The sequence below is a fragment of the Peromyscus eremicus genome, chromosome 8a (assembly GCF_949786415.1).
Source record: "Peromyscus eremicus chromosome 8a, PerEre_H2_v1, whole genome shotgun sequence".
Taxonomy (NCBI): domain Eukaryota; kingdom Metazoa; phylum Chordata; class Mammalia; order Rodentia; family Cricetidae; genus Peromyscus; species Peromyscus eremicus.
Window position 1 is genome coordinate 58,032,284 of NC_081423.1, and position 27,479 is coordinate 58,059,762.

General features: G+C 42.6%; 1 protein-coding gene across 4 annotated transcripts in view; it reads left to right on the plus strand.

The window, feature by feature from the left end:
- The window catches only part of Smg6 (SMG6 nonsense mediated mRNA decay factor), a 246,475-nt gene that overhangs the window by 54,892 nt on the left and 164,104 nt on the right, over positions 1-27,479 (plus strand). For 3 of the 4 annotated variants that reach the window (XM_059271180.1, XM_059271179.1, XM_059271181.1), the window contains 2 exons: positions 10,166-10,227; positions 19,491-19,636. In XM_059271180.1, coding sequence (XP_059127163.1) covers positions 10,166-10,227; positions 19,491-19,636 — 208 coding nt within the window. Of the gene's footprint in view, positions 1-10,165; positions 10,228-19,490; positions 19,637-20,590; positions 20,699-27,479 lie in introns of those variants that run through there. The other variant, XM_059271182.1, reaches the window with a different exon arrangement.

The following is a 27,479-nucleotide window of genomic DNA, read 5'->3' on the forward strand; positions in this document are numbered from 1 at the left end:
CATGCCTGGTTTTATTTGTTTGTTTGTTTGTTTGTTTGTTTGTTTGTTTGTTTGTTTTTCAAGATAAAATTTCTGTGTAACAGTCCTGACTGTCCTGGAACTAGCTTGGCCTCAAATTCAAAGAGATCCTCCTGCCTCTGCCTCCTGAATGCTACAATTAAAGGCATGCTCTACCACCTCTGGGCCTAAGATAGATTTTATTTATTTGCTTATTTGTCTGTCTGTCTGTCTATATCTGTTTATTTATTTGAGACATGGTCTTGCTCCGTAATTGAGGCAGGCCAGGAACTCACTTTATAGCCCAGTCAGACCTTGGCCTCATGCTCCTTCTGCCTCACCCCTAAGTGCTGGACTGACAGGAGTACAGCATTTCCAGACAGGTCTGAATCAAGTTCATGGACTTATCAGACAAGGAAATATTCTGTAGAGTTTTTTTTTTTTTGCATTTTCTTTTTGTTTTTATTTTGTGTACATTGGTGTTCTGTCTGCATGTATGTCTGTGTGAGGGTGTCAGATCTCCTGGAGCTGGAAGTACAGACAGTTGTGAACTGCCATGTGGGTCCTGGGAATTGAACCTGGGTCCTTTGGAAGAGCAGTCAGTGTTCTTTTGTTTGTTTGTTTTTGTTTTTTGAGACAGGGTTTCTATGTGTAGTTTTGGTGCTTGTCCTGGATCTCGCTTTGTAGACCAGGCTGGCCTTGAACTCACAGAGATCCGCCTGCCTCTGCCTCCTGAGTGCTGGGATTAAAGGCGTGCACCACCACCGCCTGGCGCAGTCAGTGTTCTTAATTGCTGGGCCATCTCTCCAGCCCCTTTAGATATTTTTCAGACAGACATTAAAATAATGTATCACAGCCACTAAATCATGAGACCCCCATCTCCTTCTCCCTGAGATGTGAAAACTATTTTTTTAAATTTTATTTTAGTCATGGTTTCTTTGTGTAGCCCTGGCTGACCTGGAACTAACTCTGTAGATCAGGCTGGCCTCAAACCCACAGAGATCCACCTACCTCTGCCTCTTGAGTGCTGGGATTAAGGTGTGTGCCACCACCACCCCGCATGAAAACTTGGAAGACGTTCAAAAACGCTGATTAAGAGCCAAACGTGGTAGCACACACTTTTAATCCCAGCACTTGGGAGGCAGAGCCAGGTAGGCATGCATACGCACACACACACACACACACACACACACACACACACACACACACACTGCCCAAGTGGTAGAACAGTAGTAGCATGTGACTTTAATTTCAGCACTTGGAAGGCAGAGGCAGGCAGATCTCTGTGAGTTTGAGACCAACCTGGTCTACAAAGAAAGTTCCAGGACAGCCAGGGCTGTTACACAGAGAAACCCTGTCTGGAAAAACCAAAAAAAAAAAAAAAAGTGGCTCAGGTGAAACTGGATAGACAGCTCAATGGTAAAAGCATGAAGATGTGAGTTCATATCCCAAGAACCCACGTAAAAGCTGGCCATGATATCAAAGCATGTGTAATAGTAGCACTTCCACAGTGAGAGAGGAGGATGGGCCAACTAGCCTGGTGTTTGCATCCAAAAATGTCTGTCTTGAGCATGATAGTGAGGGCCAACACCCAAGAATGTCCTGTGACCTCTACAGATGTGCCATGGCATGTGCATACCCACAGGTATGTGTATACAGGTACATACTTCATATAGACACAAAGAAACAATTCTTTTTAACCCTCTCCAGAGAGGGTAAAAAATAAAATTTAAAAAAATTACTAAGGTGATGTACATACACTTGGGGTTATGAAATCACTCATAATTCTTATTTTATGGGTGAAGAAATAGCCTTAGAAAATTGATGTGACTTGCAAATGGTTACAAAGTAAATAAGTGTCATAACTACAATTTGAGTGTGGGTTTTTAGCTTGGCTTTAGAATCAGTGGTTGTTGTTCATACCATTCTGTCCCGTTTTTTCCTGATGATAAACACACAAGCAATAAATACAGAACAGTCACATATCTTTGGTCTGCCCGACTCCCTCCCTCCCTCCTTCCTTTTTTCCTTCCTTCCTTCCTTCCTTTCTTCCTTCCTTCGTGTGTGTGTGTGTGTGTGTGTGTGTGTGTGTGTGTGTAGATTAGAGATGACAACTTCTATTATATGGGTCCTAGGGATCAAACTCAGGTCATCAGGCTTGGTGCCGAGTGCTTTTACCTGCTGACCTGTTTCACCTTCTCCCTTCTTTTTTGAGACAAGGTCTCATGTAGTCCAGGCTGATCTGAGATGCTATGTATGTATTAAAAAAAAAAAAAAATACGCCGGGCGGTGGTGGCGCACGCCTTTAATCCCAGCACTCGGGAGGCAGAGCCAGGCGGATCTCTGTGAGTTCGAGGCCAGCCTGGGCTACCAAGTGAGTTCCAGGACAGGCGCAAAGCTACACAGAGAAACCCTGTCTCGAAAAACCAAAAAAAAAAAAAATACTTCGCCGGGCGGTGGTGGAGCATGCCTTTAATCCCAGCACTCGGGAGGCAGATGCAGGTGGATCTTTGTGAGTTCGAGCCCAGCCTGGTCTACAGAGCAGGATCCAGAGAAGGCACAAAGCTACACAGAGAAACCCTGTCTCGAAAAACCAAAAAAAAAAAAAAAAAATATTCAAATTATGTGTATTTGTGCATATCTGTGTGCATGTGTGGACATGTGCATGTGAGTACAGGTGTTCTCAGAGACCAGAGGAGCTGCATCCTGCTTGAGTTGGAATGGTTATGAGCCATCTGATGTGGGTGTTGAGAATCTAACTCAGGTAGTTTAGAAGAGTAGTACCTTTTTCTTAACCGCTAAGCCATCCTCCATCCCCATAGCTATATAATTTTAAGCTCAGCAGGCCCTATGCTTGCTGACTGGGTTTTTCTGGAGTTGACTGCTGAATTGACATTTGACCCAGTTCCTTTCCAGCGTCTACTGGCTCTAAGGGAGATAATGAAGTAATAGTAAATTGTTTTAATATTTCATAAGACTTTGTGGAGGCAATGATAAACTACAGGTCAAGAATGAGAACCATTGTTTCAAGGGATTCATTAACTAGAATAGGTAGTTTTACTTTAAAAAAAAAAATTACATTTTACTTTATTAGGGGACCACACATGCCATGTGCATATGTGGAGGTCAGAGGACAACTTATGGGGAGTCGATTGTTTTCTTCTAGTATGTGGACACTAGGGATCCCACTCAGGTCGTCAAGCTTGGTGATCAGCACCTCTTACCTGTGTACCTCTTACCTGTTGCCCATCTCACTGGTCCAGAAAAGGTAGTTTTAGAAGGCCCATTTTAAATTTTAAATTCTTCTGTCTCAGGTCCAGTTGTCTAAGGATCTCTGCATGAAACTGGTGCTTAATTATAGCTAATTGAGCTGTCGTTCTTAGAGCAGATCAGCAGTAACGGTGGGGTGTAATCACCATCCCTGACCATCCTTAGCATTGGTGTGGCTCTTTGCTTCAAATAAGGAATATATGGATTGATTAAAAAAATCAGCCTGCCTACCTACCTATTTTCTGTGTGTGTGTGTGTGTGTGTGTGTGTGTGTGTGTGTGTGTAGGTCAGAGGACAACTTGTAGGAGTTGGTTCATTTCTTCTACCATGTGGGTCCTGGGGATTGAACTCAGGTTCCATTCTGAATTTTTTTAAGGTTTTTCTTATTTTTAAGTGAGTGTGCATGCACATGCAAGTGTCCATGGAGGTCAGAAGTGTTGGAATGACTCCTGATGTATGTTCTGGGAATCGAACTCTGGTCCTCTGGAAGAGCAGTACATGCTCTTAACCACTAATCTGTCTTGGTTTTTCATCCTACAGGTATTTAAGTCATGCAGGTTGGCTCACCTGAGCTTTTTTTCTTATCTGTATCCTAGAAAGAATCCTGAAAATAGGCTGGTTGTGGTAGAGCAAGCCTTTAATTCCAGCACTTAGAAGGCAAGAGTAGGCATATCTCTGGGTTCCATCCAGGCCAGCCAGGGAGGGCTACATAGTGAGACCCTGTCTTTAAAGAAAGAAAAAAAAAAAAAATTCTGATACTACTACTAAATAACTTTTTTTTTTTTTTTTTTTTTTTTTACTAGTGATTGCCATGCTACTGAGAACATTTTGTGTGCCAGGGCTCTCTTTCTCTCTTTATGACTTCCTTAGATCTTGCCTTTTCTAAGACATTCCCTGTCTAAGCAAGCAAGGTAATCCTAGTGCCTCCTGGCAACTTCCGAATTGGTAGGCCTTGTTTTAGGTTTTAAAACATACCTGGATTGGCAGTTGGTTTGTTACCTGTCCTCTTGGCTTGTAAGCCTCTTATTTTGCTGCCTTAGTAGCACACATCTAAAGGAGACAAATAGACAGCATTGCAGGTACCCTCACATCCTCTGCTTCCTGTGAGCTCAACCTTTACAGAGGCAAATGAATGGCCTTTGATTGACAGCTCTAAAAGCCCTGGACTTTTTACTTATGGGTACTCTTGAAATTTGATTTTTACCAGTGTTGTCTCATATCTAAGGATAGTACCCCCTTTTCAATCACAGAAAAGTTGAATGACTTTGAAAATATTTGATACCTATGAAAATAGGTTCAAAACAAGAAAGTGATAATTTATGCTCCTCTGAAAAAAAATTAAAAAATACACCTTTGAATTCTAAATATTCTTATTGTCCTCAAAATGATTTTCTACACAATTCTGTGGAATTGAAATGGGTGCATTTTAGAATCTCCCTTGTATGACATTGAATTGCTGCCACCAAGCAGGTATTCTTTCTTGCTCCAGGGATAACAAAGTACTTAGTTGCAGTTTTAAGGAATATTCTCTATGGTTTATATTAAACATTTACTTCCCAAGAAAAAATATTTTTTTGTTATTTTTTGAGACAAGGTTTCATACTATAGCCCAGGCTGGCTTCGACTCATTAGTGAAGGCCTGCATCCAATCCATGACAATGACCCTCCTTCCTTAGCCTGGAAGTACTGGGATTACAGGTAGAAACTAGGCTCGGCCCAGGTTTTTTTGTTTGGTTGATTTTTGAGACAGTCTTATGTAACCCACACTAGCTTTAAACTTACCATGTAGCTGAGGATAACTTTTTGATGATGGTTCAAAGACTAGTAAGTACTCAGTGGTTCCGAGATTAACACTTTATGCCAAGGAGACAGTTCTGTGGTTTTTGTTTTGTTTTGTTTTGTTTTGTGTGGTTCTGTTTTGTTTTTGAGACAGGCTCTCACTGTGTAATCTTTGCTGTCCTGGAATTCACTATGTAGATACAGGCTGGCCTCAAAATCGAATTGATCCACTTGCCTTTCCATCCCAAGTGTAGGGATTAAAGGCATGAGCTACTACTCTCAGCTAAGGAGACCTCCCCCCCCCCCAAGACAGTGTTTCTTTGTAGCTTTGGAGCCTGTCCTGGACTAGCTCTGTAGACCAGGCTGGCCTCGAACTCACAGACATCCACCTGCCTCTGCCTCCCAAGTGCTGGAATCACAGGTGTGCGCCACGACCGCCCGGCAGGAGATGGTTTTAAAGTACTAGTTCACCTTAGTTTTCTTGGTGAGATTTCTTTGTTACTGTATTTAACGTGGGTTTCATGTAGCCAACTGGCCTCCTATTTGCTATGTAGCCAAAGATAACCTTAAACTCATGATCTTTCTGCTTCTACTCATGCAGAGCAAGGACAACAGGTGTGTAACATCATGCTTACCTGGTTTTAGAATCCTTTTATTTGCATTTTAATCTTTTTATTTATGAGCTAGGTAATGTCAGTAGTTAAAACTCCATTTTACAGTGTGTGTATGTGTGTGTGTGGAGGGGTGACAGTACAACAAAGTACAGCTGAGGAGCAATTAAAAATGTTTTTTAACTCAGAATCTCAGTTGATGGCAGACAGACTTCATTCTGGAGACCTACCCATGAACCTACTGTCATTAGTATCTGTTTGGGGTAAGCTTAGGAGTCCACAGTATCTCTCGGGACAGTTTTAGTTCCTGGTGAATAGTAGGCAGATGTATAAGAATGACTTAGAGGCAGATAACGTCACATTTCTCTCTGCTTAGTTGTATATTAAAATAAGTTGCAGAAAGTCGGGCATGGTGGTACACTCCTTTAATCTCAGCATTTAGGAAGCCATTAATCCCAGCACTTGGGAGGCAGAGACAGGTGGATCTCTGAGTTCAAGGCCAGTCTGTTCTACAGAGCGAGTTCCAGGTCAGTCATGTCTACATAGTGAGATCCTGCCTCAAAAAGGGGGACAGGGGGAGAGAGGCTGTAGAGATAGCTGAGTGGTCTATAGTTAGTTCCAGAGTGCTTGGCTCTCTTCCAAAGGGTTTGAGTTCCTAGAACCTGTGTCAGGGAACTCACAAATGCCTGTAACTCTAGTTGACCTCCTAGGGCACCTGCACATACTTGCACAGACATGTACACATAAAAAATAAAAACAAGTTGCAGAAGTAGAAGTCAGGCTGTTGTAATGTGTTGGAGAAAAAAGCTCACGCTGAAGTTTTCCTGACTCAGAAAAAGTTGGTTTCAGTTATGAGTTTTTCAGGGTCATCCATAATCTTATCCTTGCAGAGAGAATTAAAAGTTGGGGCTAGTCAGAACTACCTACCTAATGGACCCTTTCTCAGAAGACTAAGGACCAATACAGTCAGTAGTAGACCATTTGCCTCCTATGTGCAAGGCCCTGGGTTTGATCCCTCTGTGTTTTTTTGTTTGTTTTTAGAGTTCTCCAAAGATCCTGCTTCAGTGCTAGCTGACTTCGTATTGTGTCAGTCACTTGTAACTATTTCTTAAGACCTATTTTGATCAATGTGTAACAAATCTGCTTGCTCTGGGTAGCATGCTTTACCTCTATGATACACCCACATTTTTACTTCCTTTCCTAACTAAAGTGGTTTTGGTGATAACAAAGTGGAACAAAAGTTAGGGTAACAGATACTTTAGACTGAAAATAAAATGTTAGTTCTCAAGGTCAGGAGAAAGTATATGTGTACTTTCAAATTAAAGTTCTCCTAAAAAAAAAAAAACAGACAGCTATGCATAGTGGTATGGTGGTATACACCTTTAATCCCAGGACTCCAGGCAGAGTCAGAGGCAGGTGGAGCTCCGTGACTTCCAGGACAGGTAATAGTGAGATTCTGTCTCAAAAACAAACACAAACAAACAAAAGAACAAAAAAAAATTTCTCTAAAATTACCTTTATTTCCTTTAGTTGAGAAATTATGCCAGTAAGACCTTTATTTATTTGAGGTCAGCCGAGTCTACAGAGGGAGTTCCAGGATAGCCAGGGTTACGCAGAGAAACCTTGTCTCGGGAAAAATAACAACAAAATATGAATAATAGTAGTAAATATAGATTCAAGTGATTAGGTAGACTTGTCTATCTAAAGGAAGTTCCTTTAGGAAGTATGGGTAATGCAGGATGTTCCAAAATCACTTGGGAGTTTCACTTTATTCCGGGAGCTTTCCGGTTCACTGTTTCCTATCCATTCAGTAAAAAAAAATTAAAAAGCAGAATTGTATTGCTTTTCAGTTGTTCTCACTCACTCCCTATTGAATCAGTTCACAAGTGTTTTCCTGAGGTTAAGAGAAGGTTAAGAGAAGACCTGGATTCAAATTCTAACTCTCCTCTTTAAAGGAGCTTATATTTTGGGCTTGCCTTAGGGCTCAAGGGATAACTTTAGGCTTGGATTAGTGGACTACTAATAATTCTTTTCCTACTAAAATATCCTTTACATGTAAATATAAGCAACTTATAGAGGATTTTGTAATTGATAGCTGTGAGAAGTAACTAAGCTAAATAGGAATAGAGTACATGTATCTTTATCCTTCTGTTTGAATGATTTCATACCTATAGAAAAGTTCTAGCCGGGCTGTGGTGGCGCACACCTTTAATCCCAGCACTCGGGAGGCAGATCTCTGTGAGTTCAGGCCAGCCTGGTCTACAGAGCAAGATCCAGGAAAGGCGCAAAGCTAAACAGAGAAACCCCGTCTCAAAAAACCAAAATAAATAAATAAATAGATAGATAGATAGATAGATAGATAGATAAATAAAATAATAGTAGGGGCTGGAGAGATGGCTCAGAGGTTAAGAGCACTGACTGCTCTTCCAGAGGTCCTGAGTTCAATTCCCAGCAACCACATGGTGGCTCCCAACCATCTGTAATAAGATCTGGTGCCCTCTTCTGGCCTGCAGTCATACATTCTGTATACATAATAAATAAATAAATCTTAAAAAAAAAAAAAGTTAAGTTCTAAGGAACAGGATGGGTGTGATGCTTGCCTAGAATTCCAGCATTGAGGAGGTGGAGGCAGGGAAATTGAGAATTCAAGGCCAGTCTGGGCCATATAGCAAGACCAGATCTGAAGGGAAGGGGAAGGAATTTAGGGAATTTGGATCAATTGCCTAAGATACCTCACAGCAGGTCAATGGTCTGGGAAGAATTAACTTCAAGTCTGTTTGGTGGGAAGGCAGTCTCTGTTTGCACCATCCTTCTCTCCTACACGATCTTGAGAGCTGTACTCTGTTCAAGGTTTTGCTACTAATTTTGGTAAAATGGTTGGTAAAATCTTTCCCACTGTCACTGGCCTTGACATAGCATGCTGTAACTAGCTTGAGCTTTTAAACCACACACATCATCATTTCGCTCTTTAATAGCTCTTCAGGGTAGTTCACTTATGGCAAAAATAAAAATGGAAGCTTATTCACCAAGTTTGATGTTGAAATCTTATTTCTGTATTCCATAATTTTATTGGTGTTCTGTTCTGCAGGATGATGACCCAAAAGTTTTTATTCTTTGGGGGTATACTATCCAGGGCTGTTGGATTTGTTCCTTATTTTAGTAGTCACCTTTTTATTTTTACATTTATTTATCTATTTATTTAGTGCATATATGTGTGTAGGCTTGATTGCATATCTGGAGATCAGAGAATAACTTGTGGGCGTTGGTTCTCTTCTCCTACCATGGGTCCTGGGGATTGAACTCAGGTTGCCAGGCTTGGTGGTAAGCGCCTTTACCTATTAGCCATCTTGCTGACCCACTAATTTCCCACTTACAATCAACATTCTTAATTTTTTTTTTTTTTATAAATTTTGAGCAGGGTCTTACTATGTAGCTCTGGCTGTCCTAGAACTCACTCTGTGGACTAGGCTGACCTTGAACTCACAGAGATCTGCCTACCTCTGCCTCAGTCCTGGGTTTAGAGATGTGCCCCACTACTCTCAACAGAAGTCAACAGTCTCAACCCTGACAGACTATAAGATATTATTTCTAGGAGATCAGGGAAGATAGTGGGGTTGTTTACATTGTCTCTACTTTCTTTGTAGTTAAATTCAACACTCCCCCCCATCTTTATTTTGCCCAAAGGAATGATCTCTTTGGACTGAGGTAGATTTTCTAGAATCTTTGAGTCAAGATTGCAAACTGGTGGCTCATATGCTACATATGGCTGGCTTGGGACTTACTTAATGTTCAGATAATTTTTACTTGTAGCTAATGCTTAAAAGCCAGAGCATTTTACATAAAAACCCACATTCCACTTTCCAGCTTGGTTCTCCATTAGAGCATTTGTTGGGACTGGAGAGTAAGTGCCAGAGGTTCCTGCTGTCACCACCAGCCTTCTGTATGCCTGGTCTCCGTAGACTCTAATCTTCAGCTCCAGAACCAGACCAGAACTCCAGTGTCAAAAGCTAGTATTTGATGAGCCACCTTAGTGGTGAATACCTTAACCTTAGTTGTCAGAGACCTGATTTCCTATGTAGCTAGAAAAATAGCTCAGAAGTAGGATCAGGAGATTCTCTAGAATCACTTACTCTATTCCTGTCAGAATTTTGTTTCCGGATTTCAGAATTATGGATCTAGTAGTGGTTTCTGGATTCCACAGAAAGGAGGCATCTCCCTCTGTAATCTGCTCAGTTCAGAGTTGCTTTCCATTTCTGCACAGGTTGCCACTGCCAACAGAGGGTGCTGTCCACTCACCGAGCCTTCTGTTACCTTGGCTCAGCTGAACCGCAGCTGTTGGGCATGTGCCCTGGGTCTGTGTGAGAGTTTGGGCATGTCCATTTGGTTCCCATCCCCAGTGCCCACCCCTTTAGACCCTGGCCAGGTTATTGTGTCACTGGGGACTGTATTCAGTAACAGGAAACTGGGGAAAGTTTAATTGTTTTCTCCTCTCCCTTTTTCCCATGCAGCTGAACAAAAGGTTCATCCTCAGTTTTCTCCATGCCCATGGGAAGCTGTTTACCCGGATTGGGTAAGTGTGCAGGATGTTTATTTTATTTCCCTACATTACAAGTCATTTTGGAATTTAATATTGTTAGCAACTAGCCTGTGTTTGTAACTGAGGGCACAGGGTGTGAATTCTCAGAGGCCTCCACCTTCCCTTCTCTCTCTTTCCTACTGTGCTCATGAAGTTTGAGAGATATCACTCTATCTTTGTCTCTCTTTTCTCTTCGTTTCCTAAAACTTTCTTTAAGGACAGCCCCATCTCCTAGTCCCCTTGGGTTTCTGTCGCTGCTGTCTTCTGGTTAGCCCCCAGTGAGCCTGAGATGGTCATGCTGCATCCCTGGGTGCAGCTGCCAAGGTCTTCCTTGGGGAAAAACTATCTCTGTATTTCTCCTCAAAAGCAAGAGTAACTGTTGCCTTTCTCTGTGTTCTGACCCATCCCCCTTTCTGTGTGTCCCGTCCCCTGTGCCACATTGCTGATCTCAGTAAATCCCAAATCCTCCATGGATTTACCTGTCCATGGGAAGTCCCAGGGAATGCAGTGTGTGCAGAAGCTTAGTACTTCCCCCTAAGTCCCTGGGAAGAATTTTGAGTGTTCCTCTGGTGCATCAGAAGTTTTTCCTGACAAAGTAAAACTCATCATCCAAAAGCTTGATGGTGCCTTCTTGTCAAAGGAGATGTGTGCTAAGTGTCTCTGTGTAAGACCTCCCTGGGTAAAGGACATTGAAGAGAAGAAGTAGCAGCCCTTCACAGGTCTGCTGCTTGATTTTTGTTTGATTGGTTTTGGTTTTTTTGAGACAGAGTCTTCCTGTGTAGCCTAGGCTGGCTTAGAATTTGGTGACCTTCCTGCCTCGGCTTCTGAAGTGCTGGAATTCCCAAGTGTACCGGCATACTAGGATTCCTGGTGGGTTTTTTTTTTTTTTTTTTTTTTTTTTTTTTGGTTTTTGTTTTTTTGAGACAGGGTTTCTCTGTGTAGCTTTGTGCCTTTCCTGGAACTCACAGAGATCCGCCTGGCTCTGCCTCCCAAGTGCTGGGATTAAAGGCGTGCGCCACTACCGCCCGACTTCCTGGTGGGTTTTAATCTTTTCTGAATTAGAAGTTTTATTGTGAGCTGCCCTTTGAGGTGATTGGCTGCATATTGCAAATCTTCTATTTCTTTTTTACTTTTCGCCATGAACTTTTAAGTAAGTTTGTTTATCTGTAGTGCTATAGGTTTCCTTTGGGAAAATAGGAGTCATTTTAGTTTCCACATACTTTGTATTTACTCTTGAGATGCTGAAAGGCTTTGTCCTGCTTGAAAAACCACCGACCTGTGGATTGTGAGTAGCAGTGTGTTTCACATGTACTCATCTGGCATCATCTTGTGGATTGTGAGTAGCAGTGTGTTTCACATGTACTCATCTGGCATCATCTTGTGGATTGTGAGTAGCAGTGTGTTTCACATGTACTCATCTGGCATCATCTTGGGCAAGAGTGACAGTTATGGTCATTTCAAGGATATTTTAGATTTTGAAATGATTTGGGAAAATTGGAAAAATTTCAAAAGATAAAGACTCTCTACTACTAGAAATAAATTTACTTGGGAAAAATTAGCTACATATGTTAGTTGCTTCTAACTTCTCCCTGGCACTGTCAGCATGTGCTCCAGTGGCAGAAGCGTTGTCTAGCTCAGCTGTATCCTGAGTGATTGGTTAACAACTGTGTGAATGAAGAAATGAAGGATTGTAAGGAATAGATGGATTGGGAAAGACCAGAGAAAAGTATGTGGTATTCCAGTAGGTTACAGTAGAGCCAAGCTACTCACCAGTGAGTGCCAGAGCTGCAGTTACGATGGTAGCTACCATGGTTGATGTAACTAGTGAAAGAACAGGACAGCAGGAAGCACTAACAGTGGATGCTTCTTACTTCTTTATCTTGTATAGTTCTTGCCATGTTTCATTTTTCTCTTACTACCTTTCACTCACCTCTTTTCCCTTTTCCCTTCTCTCTCTCTCTCCTCTCTTTTCCCTTCCTTCCTTCCTTCCTTCCTTCCTTCCTTCCTTCCTTCCTTCCTTCCTTCCTTCTTCCTTCCTTATTTCTTGTGACCAGAATGTCCTGTAGCCCAGGTATTGAACTTCTGATCTTTCTGCAGCCACTTCCTAAATGCTGGGATTACAGAATCCACAGCTATATCTGGCTCTCCCTTTTCCCTCTTAGATTTGTTCTGTAGGTTTTCCTGTACCACACTGTCTGTGTCAAGGTTCATGAGCTTCAGTGCTATTAACATTTGGAGCCTTGGGAGTCTGTGTGTTGTAGCATCTTTTTACTATATGGTACTTACATACTCCAATCCCAAGTTGTGATTAAAAATATCTCCAGGCAAATGTTTGTTGGGAGCCATAATGCCCCTTGTGGAGAACTACAGTTTTAGATTGTTTCTTGTTCACTGGAAACTTAGAACTGGAAAGCTTATTTAAGTCTTACTTCAGAATGTATGGTAAGAATATTTAGGATTTTTTTTTTTTTTTGGTTTTTCGAGACAGGGTTTCTCTGTGTAGCTTTGCGCCTTTCCTGGGACTCACTTGGTAGTTCAGGCTGGCCTCGAACTCACAGAGATCCGCCTGGCTCTGCCTCCTGAGTGCTGGGATTAAAGGCGTGCGCCACCACCGCCCGGCTTATTTAGGATGTTTTTATCAGATTAAATGTTAATTATATTTTATTCCTTCTTTTAAAATTATCATATTTAAGCACAGATAAAATTTGGTAAATAGCCACAAGTTTGGTAAATAGCCACAGGAAGGATTAAACAGCTGGACAATGAGGGCTAAGGTGGTAACTCAGTTGGTTTGTTTACTTGCCTAGCATTCAGTACGGCCTGAGTTCAATTCCAGCACTGATAAAAACTGCATGTGGTGGCACACACCTCTAATTTTACCACTCAAGAGGTGGAGGCAGAAAGATCAGGAGTTCAAAGTCATCACTGGCTATATAGCAAGTTTTAGCCAGCCTGGCATGCATATGAGACTATTTCAAAAACAAAAAGAAGAAAAGGAAGAATTTCATAGAAGGAGTATGTTTGGGAATTTCCTTCCCTGGAGGGTTTTAAAAAGGAATAGATTATTTCCTGTGTCTGAGGTGGTTTACTCTGGCCTAGATTAATTTCCAGGATCTCTTCTGTTTTTGAGAGTAAAATCTGTTGTCAAAAAGTTAGTTAGTCTAGGGGTGGTGAGATGCTTCAGAGGGTAAATCTGCTTGCTACGAGACTGATGACCTGAGTTCTGTCCTGTGGACCCACATGGTGGGGAGAGAGCTGACTCCTGCAATTTATCCTCTGACTTCCATACATGAATGCATTGGAGCCCCTGTGCACCAACACACATACACACACAATTTTTAAAAAAGAAGCTGGGTGGTGGTGGCACACACCTTTAATCCCAGCACTTGGGAGGCCGAAGCAGGTGGATCATTGTGAGTGTGAGGCCAGTCTGGTCTACAGAGCAAGTTCCAGGACAGCCAGGGATACACAGAGAAACGCCGGGAAGGGAGGGGAGGGGAGGGGGAGTGGGGGTGGCGGCGCAAGAGATAATTGAACTAATTCTATTTGTTTGTTTGTTTATTTTTGGTTTTTCGAGACAGGGTTTCTCTGTGTAGCTTTGGAGCCTTTTCCTGGAACTCACTCTGTAGCCCAGGCTGGCCTCGAACTCACAGAGATGCGCTTGCCTCTGCCGCTCCCCCACCCACCTACCCCCAGTGCTGGGATTAAAGGCGTGCACCACCACCGCCCAACACCAATTTTATTTTTATGAAAGGTAAGACATGGTCCTTTTCAATGAAGAAAATGTCTATCAATTTTGGCATACTTCAGTCCCTGCATGAATATTCCTCTCATACTGTTCTTGAGATAAGAGGAAATTGAGCTCAACATTAATTCAGCAAGATAGAAACAGCAGTAACATTCCTATTGTTAAAAAGGAAGAAAAAAGGATAGAGGCTGGAGAGATGGCTTATTGAGTTTAGAGAACCTGGGTTCAGTCCCAGTTCCCATGTAACTTTAACTTCAGGAGATTGGATGACTTCTTTTGATCTCTGTGCACACACACACACACACACACACACACACACACAAATTTAAAAAATCTTTTAAAGAGTGAAAAACATAAGTAGAACTCTGTAAGCCTAGAAACGCAGCAAGTGCAAGCCACATATAACATCATGGACCAATGCCTAATTAACAAGAAGAAGCGAAATGTGGGAGGCGCTGAAAACAAGTTAAAGACTGCGGAGATTGTAATGGAGACCAGCTGAAGGCACATGCTGCACCTCTTTTTCTAGAAAAGCCCTGACACTAGTCCTTTGGTTTAGGTCTTCTCTATGCCTGGGGTTCATGTTGTATCTGTATAGTGTATACTTGAATGCCTACTGTGTGCAAGTCAGGTCTGCTTACTGTTGACATCACCTGGTTTCACTGAGACTAAACACCAAGAATTTTTTTTGTAAAAACAATGGGTAGTTAGGCCTCCAGAGTAAACAAGTGAGAAGATTTTTGTGCACTTCAGTCTCCTAGCAGTGGTTTAAATAGATTATTGCTGAGAGTCATTCTAATCCCTTTGTTCTATAGCAATATGATATTTTCTCTCATCTCCATTCTGTGACATGATTTAAGTAAAAAAAAAAAAAAAAAAAAAAGCTCCTGTTTTGTTCTAAGTTTTTAGAGAATTAAAAAGTTGAGAATCAAGTTAGGAAGCCTGATTCTTTTCTGTAGAGAATGTTGTCTAGCCCAGCTATGTCCTCAGCGTCTGAGGGCTTGGGCCTGCCCTGTTAGTCACTGTCTGAGGCATTCTTGAGTCTGGGTCCCAGTGTTGTCTGAAACATCGGCCTTTTGAAACTGCCGTCCAAGTGAGACAAGGAGATCACAAGTTAGCCACCTAAGTCAGTGAAGTGCATGCTCTGAAGATTACCTGCCTTCTTAGGTTTGAAAGAACAGGAACTGAGTCTTCTTGGACTCTGGAAGAGGAATCAGTCAGGGTTGCCTGGAGGCTTCTGATAGATAAAAGATGCTTTTCCAGTAAGAAGCAGAGCAGCCCTGCACTTGGCTTCAACTGAGGGAGGTCAGAAGCTGGCAACCTGTAGAGGAGACTCTTGAATTGGGACAACTGGAAATTTTTGTTTCCTATTATTGCCTCAGTTAAAGTTACTGCTTTAGTTTGTGCTTGCTTGGCTGGTCATTTTATTTGCACCAAGGTCTTGGAATTTAAAAACCCATGTATTTATTTTAGATTTTAAATTCTTTAAAAATAAAGTATTTTGATTTTATTGGTAAAATTACTAAATGTATTTAAATACCAAACTCAGAAGTATTCATAATAGAGAAACTTTTTTTTGTATTATACATTGTTGATTATAAAATATTTAGAAAACTTAGCAAAAAGAAAAAAATAAAAAGTTACTCATATTGTGTGTTATTTGTTTGTTTTTCTGTCACTGTGTAGCCCTGGCTGTCCTGGAACTCATTCTGTAGACCAGGCTGTCGTGGAACTTACTATGTAGACCAGGCTGGCCTGGAACTCAGATCTGCTAGCCTCTGCCTCCTGAGTACTGGGATTAAAGGCCACTACGCTCATCTGAGTTACTCGTATTCTTAATAGCCAGTGATAACTGAATAACTAATGTTCAGTGTATATTTTATAGTCATTGTTTGTGTGCAAGTATAAAAGGAATCATATTAAACTGTTCTACAGTTATTCCCTGGATGTCTGTCGAAGTTTCCCTCACATGATTACAGAATCAATAGCAGCTCTACAGGCAGTGCTGCTGGAGACGCTTTTTGTTTGTTTCATTTGTTTACTTTGTCTCACACTGTAGTCCAGTAGTTCTTGAACTCCATCGCTAGCTCAGGCAGGTCTTGAACTCACAGCAGCTCTCCAGCCCCAGCTTATCAAGTTCCCAGGTGCTGAAAGCCACCACACCTGGCCCCCAGGTGTCTGGGTGTTTTAGGTCCTTCTGACAGTTTCTTTGTTCCTCCTCTTCCTCCTTTATTGTTGTTGTTCATGTTCTTTCTTCTTGTCTTAAATTTTATGATTATTTCATAAGTAACATCAAAAACTCTTAGAAAACACAAAACTATAGCTAAGGTTAAAATTTCTCTCAGCTCTGCCCCAACTCACCCCCATCTCCATACTGTGTTCTCCAAAGAGGGAACACTGGACGTTGGGTTATATGTTCTTTAAGGCCTTTTTGTATACTTATGTATGTATTTGTAAAAACAAAATTTTATGGGTTCCCCCATTTTTGTTTATTTGTTTTGTTTTTAGACAGGATCTCACTATGTAATAGCTCAGGCTAGCCTCAAACTCAGCTAACCTCCTGCCTCAGCCTTCTCAGTGCTAACATTAGAGACATGTGCTACCACATACAGCTTTGGGTTTTGCAAACACATGCACTTAAAAATATATTAATTATGTACCATCATTGTCAGTTTTAGTATAATTTTTTTGTAATATGTAGACAAGGAGTAAAGATATTTCTCAAAGAAAAAGACATGAAACTATGTTCAGTTTGAAACCAAAATCAAAAAGAATTTTGGTTAAAAATCTGGCAAATAGCCAGGTGGTGGTGGCATATGCCTTTAATCCCAGCATTTGGGAGATAGAGGCAGGTGGATTTCTATGAGTTCGAAGCCAGCCTGGTCTACAAAGCTAGTTCCAGGAAAGGCACAAAATTACACAGAGAAACTCTGTCTCGGGAAGGAAAAAAAAAAAATTAAAAATAAATAAATAAATAAATAAAATCTAGGAAACAGAAGTCTCATTATTGAATCCTGGAAAGGTGACCTTTTGGTTCTTGTTTGTTTGTTTGAGACAAGATTTCTCTATTACAGTTCTGGTTGTTCTGGAACTCACTGTGTAGACCAAGATGGCCTCGAACTCATAGAGATCTTCCCTGCCTCTGGAAAGGGGACTTTTAACTGTTACCTTCTTTCCCTGTTTTTTGCTTAACACTGATTTTTGTCTGAGTAACACTACCACCCCCAATAAGTTCTCAGTTTCTGTGTGTGTGTGTGTGTGTGTGTGTGTGTGTGTGTGTCTGTCTGTCTGTCTGTCTCTCTCTCTCTCTCTCTCTCTCTCTCTCTCTCTCTCTCTCTCTCTAGGTTTTTTGGGACAGGGTTTTTCGATGTAGCTCTGATTGTCCTGGAATGTACTTTATAGACTAGGCTAGCCTTGAACTTACAGAGATCCGCCTGCCTCTGCCTCCTGAGTTTTGAAAGGGCCATGTTCTCTTATAATTGATGTATGAGACTAATTTACATTCTTACCTATTGATTCTTTCAGTTACGTTGTGCTAATCAAAGGGAGGTGGGGTTTTTTGTTTTGTTTAAGTTTCTGAGAAAACAGAATGTGAACATTTGACCTGTACACATTTCAGACTTTAGTCTGACCCATGGAGTGTTAATGGATCTGTTTCAGTTTCTACCCCAGGGAAGAGGCTTCCTCAGACACATGTCCCACGTGACACTCTGTCCTGTCATTTTGTGCTGGCGCTCTCCTGCCTTTCAACACGGAGACACATGGCCTTGAAACTTGCCCAGCGTGGCTGCTTTTCTTGCAGAGTGAACTCTGCTCTTCTTGTAATGAGAAGTACTAGCCCCCTCCCCACTTCCATCCAGAGAGAGTGCTGCACAGTGTCAGGATTTAAAATGAAACCTTTGTTAGAGCCCATGGGGAAAAATGGATCCAATCCAGCTACAAACATCACTCCCTGCCATCCCCAGTCTATCAAGAGTTTTAGCAGCTCTGAAGTTTTTTAGAGGGAACTTTGTTTTGTTTTGTTTTGCTTTGCTTTGTTTTGATTTGGAGCAGGCACTTAAAATGGCATGGGGGTGGTGCAGGAAGCCAATGCATGGCATGTTTTGTGCCAGTGAAAATGAGTACAGTTGAGCAGAGGCAAACTGGAATGTAAACTGTGATTGACCCGGAGCTGTGGCATGACTTCTGGGCACCAGAAGGTCAGCAGTATGTGTTGCCATCCAAAAACAAGGTATAAAGAGCGCCAAAATTCCATAAAGCTCTGGGGTTTTCTTATCTGGGGAGGATAAAGACTGAGGTTGGGGTGAAACTCACCCCACCTTTCTCCAGGATTTGAGAAGGATTGCCTGCCTTGGCTTTCCAGAAGCTATTTATTAATCCAGACTAGAGCTGTTCCCCACTGCACCCCTCAGTGCACCACAAGCAGTTTGATGGTGGGGTGGGGTGGGGGTGGTAAAAGATACTTGCTGACCACGAATTGTTCAGCATAGCCCTAAGGCCTGTGTGCCTGGTTTCTCTCTCTAGCACCAAGTTTGAGTTTGCTTTTTATTTCAGAGGATTTCAGCTGTGGTTTACTCCTGTTGCCAAAGGAGCTCCAGGCATGCACCACTGTTTAGGATCCAGTGGCCACATTTGGCAAGCAGTAGTTTGAATGACCTCTCCTTAGGAGCCCTAGGTCACTGGCTGGATTTCTGCCTCCCTACATTACAGGCTCTTCCTGTATTGGGAGTGGCAGTTGGCCAGGGCATTGTATTTCCACTGGCCTGAAAACATACAGACCCTGATGAGCAGAGGGCTTGTGAGAGGGAGGATAGCAGGACAGGGAAGGTTGGAAACAGCCCATTGGGGGCCCTGGGTTTGGGGTTCTTCAGGGGGAAGTTTGGGACCAATGGGTGGGCAGTGAGTATGATGGCACCTTGTATATATCTGGGCAGTAGTGGCACACACCTTTAACCCTAGCACTGGGGAGGCAGAGGCAGGTGGATCTTTGTGAGTTTGAGGACAGCCTGGTCTACAGAGCTAGTCCAGGACAGGCTCCAAAGCTACAGAGAAACCATGTCTCAAAAAACCAAAAAAAAAAAAAAAGACCAAAAAAACCCCCAACTTTTTACTCGATGAGACTCCTTTTATAGAGTACAGTTTTCATATCTGAGACTTTTAGGGAAGATGTAGGTGTTAGAGCTTAAAGGAAATTAGTTCATTATTTAGAAACCTGTTTCAAAGAGAAACTCTATGTCAATTTTAATCCATTTAATATTGTGAGTTAAGAAATAGCATGCCAAAGTGTTATAGCCTTTTATCCACTAATTAAGTTGTTTTCGTCTCTAAACTTTGAACACTTTGTTTTCTTTTTTTCTTCAATTTGTTCAAAACTATAGGCTACCAGGAAGGTTTTGTACGAGTAACAAAGAAACTTCCTAGGTATTAGTTCTCTGCTTGGGGAAGGGGGAGTCATTTTTCCAAGTGCTTTTAAGGATATGCCTCAATAATGGGCTCCCTATATCTGTAGGATGGAGACATTCCCTGCAGTGGCTGAGAAGGTCCTTAAGGAGTTCCAAGTGTTGCTGCAACATAGCCCATCTCCTATTGGAAGTACCCGTATGCTACAGCTTATGACCATCAACATGTTTGCTGTACATAACTCCCAGTTGAAAGGTAAGGAAAATCCAGTTTCTCCATCTAGACAGAGTTGAATTTAGTATCTTTCCTATGCTGCCTTATCACTACCCTTGCCCCCAAACACACAGACACAGCCAGCCACACACACACACACACACACACACACACACACACACACACAGACACAGACACCTACACCTCCCCACTATTCCTTCTTCTGAATTCTGTAAGACTCTAGTGCTTGGGTGGGATAAAAGGAGAGATTTATGAGTATAAAGTTTAATTTAAAAATTTAGAGATGCTGTTGCACATCTGGCCATGCTAATGGCAGCAGCAAGGCCTCTTGGAGGCTGCAGACCCAGTTCCTCTCCCAAGGGAGAGGCATTGCTGAAATGTTTCATTCCGGAGACCGTATGCTTGGCAGGGATTGGGAATTGCTGTTTCTGGACTCATGTACCCTGTTTGTTCAATATGGAAAAGTCTAGTTCCCTATGGGATATCCCTTATGGGACCCTGCCAGAGAGTAAGAACAGAGAATTGATGAGCTTTGGTGACTCAAATCTGGAAGCACAAAACCCATCAGCCCCAGAATTTGGCTAGTGTACTGGTATGCATTCTGAAGTGTTTTTCTGAACACTTTTTTTTTTTTTTTTTTTTTTTTTTTTTTTTGGTATGGGGTGGGGAGAGGAGGAGGGAAGGGCAGATTGGTAGGGTTTTAAAATGTTCTGATGAGTATGTCACATTTGAAAGATGTTTCTAAGATTCCTTCCCCTCCTTCTACCTCACTTAGGTAAGGTTGATGTGGTTTGACTTGATAGAAATATGTAGTATGAGTGACATTATTTTGTGTTTCTTTACAACATGTTGCCAAGGAGTCATTCCAGAGCATCAACAGAGAATGTTTGGTCAGATTCTTATCTGCAATGCCAGGAAGTAGGAATTACCCCATGGAGACTATGTCATAAAGCAGATCTAATGTTTCTAGACAGTGCCACTGGCTCTTTGGTTGTGCCTTTTCTTCTCTCACCCTGCAGTCCATCTCTTTCCCTTCTTGGGATTTATGCTCAACTTGCTGCTGGTGGGGCACTTCCCTTATGAGTGAGTGTGCCACACTTTCCCTAAAGACAGGGATTCTCCTAGGTTTTGAGGAGCTCCTTAGCTAGTCTGCTTGGGCTTTCAATCACATCTGAATCCTGGAAGATGTTTTCCCATCAAGCTGACTGATAACAGCATCCAGAATTTTCAGCAGTGGGCAAGATACAGAGGTCCAGGAGCCTTTCTCAACCTAGCCAGTTATTCTGAGGTGGCTATTTAAGTGGGGCTCAAGGCCTGGAGTCTTACGGGGAAACATTGGTTTCTAAGAAGGAAATAGTTTGCAGTGCTGCCCTGGTGTACCTGTGCAGTCTTAAAGGGAGGCAAATTTTGCAACCAAGAAGGAAGCGCTCAGGGTGTGGTGGCACACACCTTTAATTTTGGTCTACTTATCAAGTTCCTGGCCAGCCAAAGCCACAGAGTGATACTCTGTCTGCTCACTGGGCTCTAGGGCTAGGGCCTCCAGTTGCTCCTCTATTCATTTTCTGCTCTCCTACCCAACCCACCGAGCGCACTGTGAGCAGGAGAGCTGGGGCACACAGTTGAGCAACAAATGACCTGTGGTCTCTGTAGGTGTGAATGTAAAGAGCTTGTTTTCAACAGCTTCTGCTGCTTTTTCTGTGTGGAAAGCAATTCCCTGGACTTAGCATAGACCACCAGTGAGTCTTTTTCTTGAAGCTGTTGTTAAGTAAAGACTAAGAAAATATGGTTGAAAGCAAGGTGAGGATAGAGGAGGACCGTTCAGTATTTGTGGCCAAGATATTTTTGTAGGGCTTTTCTGTAGTTGGTTGTAAGGTGGATCCTTTAGCCAGGAATGACAAGTAAAGGCCTATGGCCCTGCTCCCTGTACTGCTCTTGGCCTGGCTCTCAACTCCATGAGGCAAGAGGAGCCTAAGCTGAGGTGGTCACAGGCTCCAAGGGTGGTTCAGGGAAAAACAGCCCAGGCCACAGGATATAACACTCAACTGGGACACAGAGCTCTGCGGACGTGCTGCCAAGTACCCGGTGTGCAGCTGAGGCGGCCATCCAGACCCCACTGTGTGGGCTGCCATTGGGAGAGGGGTGAACAGAGCACTCAGCAGGGCTGGTTGGTGGGAAGATGCACTTTTCCATTTCCCAGCACATGAGTCATCATCTCTGGGCCCCTGTGCTGTGCTTGCACGGACAGTGGCAAGAAGGGGGTGTTGTGGCTGAGTAGCAGCATCTGTGCCGGGGGTGGAGAGAGAAGGGGGTTGGGGAGAGGGTAACGATTTAAATCCTTCACTAATCAGCAGCACTTTGAATCACATTTTTATGAGTAAGGAAGTGATAAATCAAGCTCTGTGTGTTCAGCCCCCAAGTCCTCTCAGCTGGTGCCCTTCTAACTGGTTCTCTCCCGGCCAGCCTGCAGGCTGTCACAGTCACCACCCAGCCACAGGTCCCTGGCTGTCTGAAACCAGGAAGCAAGGCCTGACGCAGCCTGGCCTCCCAGGTGCTCTGGGTCCATGGCGATTTGGCAGTCATTGCAAATTACGGAACATCTGGACCATCATTTTTCTTTCCCTCTTGGATGTGTCCTTCTGGGTGGGTTGTTTGCATATGTCAGTTCCTGGGCTCTGTGGAGAAGAGAATTCCAGCTTGAAGCAGAGGTGATCTTGGAGCCCCCAAGCAGTTAGATCCTTTCGGTCTGTGCCAGAGCCATCTCCATAGATACAGGGTCAGGATTATGATTTGGAAAGCAATAGAGATGGTCTTCCTTAAAAAGTATGTCCTTTGCTGATGGCCTCTAGTGCTACAATGCCATCGTGGGTCATTTTTGTGTCCAGTGCTCCCCCTGTGATAACTACCTTCTTTTTACATCAGTAGGCCAGGGGTGGAAATGATTTGGCTGCTAACACTTTATTATGTTTACTTTTTAAATACGCTTTCATTGTAGACATGGAATATTTAAAAGCTGTGGATGTGGTAGCAGACAATAAAGTAGAGGGCAAAACTGTGTGGCAGAGAGAATGGTGTCCTTTCCCTTTTCTACATTAGGATGTGGGAGACTAACCTCCTCTGTCATGTGCCCTGTGCTACCTCTGTGGGATCATAGACAGCTTAGACTCTCTGTGCGATGGTTGGAGACAGATACATTTGAGGTCAGGACAGGATATTTAGGGGTTCTGGCATGAGGCTGGTATTTCTTAGACACAGGTATTTGTTGAATGCATAAATGAGGAAGGCCATGGATCTAGGAAAGTTGTATTTTTCACCTGGCCAGTGTCCAAAGTTGGTGTCTAAATAGGTGGTTCCTGGAGTGATGTCACAATGTCCAAGGCATTCTGAGCCTATAAGGAGAAAGGGCCATCTTGTGTGTCTAAGTATTCACTTCACTAGTGGCTGATAAGAGGCTAGAGGGTGAACTGTTGAACTAAACCACAAGTACTCCAAGAACTTTAATTTTCTTCAAAAAAAAATTGTAATTTAAGGAAATAAAACTAGTTTCTTGAAGAAGAGTAACTGAAGCAACACTTGTGGTAGGGCATCATGGAAACCTCTGCATCCCCCATCTGTGCCCAATTTGCTCCAGTCTGGACTTCCCCTCATTGCCCCCACCCTTTTCAAAAATATGTTTTATAATTGTTGGAATCAAAACCATCTCAGGCACACTGTTTTATTTTACTGTATTATTGGATTATATTTCCTATAAATCACTGGATGTTACTCATTGGCCACCACTGGAATAACTTCCCTTTTCTGTGCCCTGGCCTTTTCTTTTTCCTTCTCTGCTAGTTCATAGAGTATGTCTCCATTTCAGCCCTGCAAAAAAGCCCTGGTAGCAGCAGCAAGAGGGCACCCAAGAGACACTTCTTGTGTGCTGTTAATGTTGCTTGCTCTGAGAAAACATTTAGGTGTTAGAATTGAGGTAGAGCTAGACTGGCTTTCTTTTCATGATCATTTGTATTTGCTTTTGTTTTGGTTTCTGTTTTTTTTTTTAGACTGCAGCTCATTCTGTAGCCCAGGCTGGTCTCAAACTTGAAATACCCCTACTTCACCTCAATAGTAGGATGACAGCTATGCATCATCATGCCTAGCATATGCATGCCTTATGTTATTAATATTTCTGGATTGCAGGAGATGAGAAAGTGCTATGTGGATGTCTTGTGGGATTTAGAACTCTAGCTGCCTCCCTGGTACTAGCAGAGTTTAACCTGTAGGCATGTACTTCTTCGTGCCATTAGTTATATATGGGAGTTGACTCCGGTTGAGAAGTTCCTTTCATAGGCAGAATTTGTCTTTCAGCATATAGCATCCCTAAGACTTTAGGAAGAGCAGGTTGTTCTCTTTACTGGACCACTTCTAAGTCTTTTATTCAGGTAGAATGTATGAAGTGTCTAATCCTTTGCTTGACAGAACAGTTGTACAGAGGAAATCCACCTTTCGTAAGGAGTTAGACTTGAGTTGAGCTGTGTCAACTGCCCCTCTCATTACTCCTCCAGTTTCCCTGTTGCCAGAAGTCCTTGGGCTCTTTCTCAATGAGAATCGTGGAGAAGTAGATTTCTGTAGTAGAACTACTGGCCTTCATCTCCAGGACTTCTCAAGTTAGAGTAAGTCAAGGAGAGAAAGCTAGCATGGCCAAAATTGTGTGTGAATATAAAGGTCAGAATGAGGTAGGTGTGGTAAGGCAGGCTGGAGGAGGCTGCATCAGTAAGCTTTGCCTCTTGTCAAGAGGCTCCTTAGCAGACTCCTTTCCCTTGGCAATCTGATCATGCCTTTTGCTGAAGTTCCCTGGAAAAGAGGACAGGAGTGAAAGAAGTCGACTTCAAGGCACTCGCCTGTTTTTCCAGCTCTGAATTTCAGTGCCTTTTCTTGTTGTTAGGATGAATCTACTGCTTTAGGCTGAGGAAAGAAAAGCAGTAGTGAAAAGTTAAATGAGAAAATGCAGTCAGGCCAGTAAAATTAAGCTTACGCTAGCATCATATCTGTCAAGGAAATGGTCTTTGTTTACCTGAAGATAACAGTGTGGGTTGGTGTTCATGGCTGCTTTGGTGTCATGCAAAGGTGCCATATCCCATTGTTAGGCAGTGATTATAAGTGGTGTATTTAGTTTTTGTTATCATCTTATTACTTCTCAAGAAAAAGATCTGGCATCTTTTTCTCCTCCTGGAAAGACTTCTACTGAAGGAGAAATACTGTTGAGGGACACGTGGCAGCAGTATTTGCAGCCACCTTTCCCATTCTCCCCCCGATTTGTTTACTCATTTTCAGTGTTGGCACTCAGAGTCAGGGCCTAGCACATCTAGGTAAATCCTCTGTCATTGATCTGAATTTCTAGCTCCACATCTGTATTTAAAGCTTGATTTAATATTAGACTTTTCAACAGACCTAAATTTTTTGATAGAAATACATAAAAACCTATTCAAGAGGAAAAAATTAATTATGAAGTCTAAATTTATAGTTTACATAAGAACGATATGTCATATACTATATTTTGTATATGTCATATGATGTATTTTGATTATATTCACTCCCACTCTTCCTGCTTCTACTTCCTACCTTCTTACTCCCCTAATTTCATGTCTTTGTTTTTAGAGACAGGTTTTTTTGGTTTTGTGTGTGGCCTTTTTGTGGCTATCCTGGAATTAGCTCTGTAGACCAGGCTGGCCTCGAACTCACAGAGATCCACCTGCCTCTGCCTCCCAAGTGCTGGGATCAAAGGTGTGCCCCACCACTGCCCAGCCTTTTTTTTTTTCTTCTAATAACCTATCCAATCCAAGGTGCCCATATATTCCTGGGCATGGGCCATTCATTGAACCTGGTGAACTTACCAGATACTACACCCTTAAAGAAAATTGAGGCCGGGCAGTGGTGGCGCACGCCTTTAATCCCAGCACTCGGGAGGCAGAGCCAGGCGGATCTCTGTGAGTTCGAGGCCAGCCTGGGCTACCAAGTGAGTTCCAGGAAAAGGCACAAAGCTACACAGAGAAACCCTGTCTCGAAAAACCAAAAAAAAAAAAAAAAAAAAAAAAAAAAGAAAATTGAGTCTCTATCCTTCAGAGGCTGTCAGCTGTCCATAGTGCCTCAATAATTAGGGGTTGGGGCTTGTCAACCCCTTCTCGCTCCGTGTTAGAATGTTGACTGGCTCGACTGTTTATAGGCTTTGTGCAGGCACTTAGAGCTGCTGGGAGTTCATGAGAGCAGAGTGCTGTAGTGTCCAGAAGGTACTGTTTTGCTCTGGTCCTCTCTGACCTCTTATTCAAATCTTCCCCCTCCTCACCTCCTCCTTGATGGTTCCTGAGCCTTGGTAGGAAGTATGATGGAGATGTTCTATTTGTAACTGAACACTCCACTGACACATATTCTCTGCACTTTGAGCAGTTGTAGGTTTCTATGTTACCCTCCAGTGCACAAAGAAATTTCTCTAATGAGGTGTGAGATCTGAACTAATATATGTCTCTGGGAATAGGCATAGGAATTTATAGAGGGCACTTGAATATTACATTCATTTAGCTGAGAAACAGTAGTACGTTCACCCCCCCTCCCCCAGGCCTGTGATTTCCCCAGCTATGGGTTGTTGGCCAGATTTACAGTATCAGGCATGTCTTTCCTCCTGTGGAATGGGCCTTAAGTCCAATCAGAAATTGATTGTTACCCCCATATCATTCGCCACTATTGCACCAATCTTGCCATGACTCTTTTATTGTAGTTCACAAGGTTGTGGCTGGTAAAACTGTTGATGATCATCTCCCCCCCCCCCCCCAGCAGACTGTATAACACCTTCCAATACCCTAAAAGCTAGCCAGCAGGAAGGGAGATTTCTAGTCAGAACCAACTTTATTTCTCCATGTCATGTGGCCAGTATGTGTAGTGTCTTTAGCAACAGGGCCTCACCAGTTCAGTTCTGGTGGGCAAACGAGCAATGGCAATAGCCTGAATTATTTTGGGGGTCTCCAGGACACCTCTGACCAACTCAATTGGAAGTACCCCACACCTGACACTGGGCTTTGCATGTGGCAACCTGTGGCTTCTGGAATGAGCATAATCTGCTATATAGGGTAACTCCAATTCAACTGTTCTATTTGATTTAGAGAGAGAGATGAGAGAATGAATAAATAAATCAGTATGAATGTGTGTGTTTCCATGTGCCTTTTTCAGATATTCTTAGTGTTAGTTATCCCTCCCCAGTCCTGTCCCTCACCCTACTCTTCATCCCTCCCCCAACTTAAAGCTCTCCCCATTATTCTATTATTCCCCCTTTCTCCTTCATAGCACCAGTGTTCTATTGTCCTTCCTCCTTTAAGATCTTTTTTTTCGTCCCCATCAGTGGTTCCTTTCTAGTTTCCTGGATTCTACAGGTACTTCCAAATTAAACACACAAATCTAAAGATGCAAAGCTAAGATCCATACATATGTGAGTGAGAACATGCAACATTTGTGTTTCTGGGTCTGGGTTTCCTCACTGAGTATATGTTTCAAAGCTCCATTAATTTACCCAGAAGCTTTGTAATTTTATTTTTCTTTACAGCTGAATAAAATAACATTGTATCTAGGTACCTCATTTTCGTTATCAAGTCATCAGCTGATGAGCATCTAAGTTATATTCATGCCCTAACTTTTATGAATAAAGCAGTGATGAATATGGATGAGAATATGTCTCTGTAGTAGGAAAAAAAAGTCTTTTGGGTATATGCCCAGGAGTGCTGTACCTGGGTTATATGGTAGATCTATTTCTAGTTTTTAGAGGAACTGCCACACTGATTTCCATAATGGCTGCACCAGTTTCCACTCCCACTAAGAGTGCGTTCCTTAGGTTCCCCATTCCCCA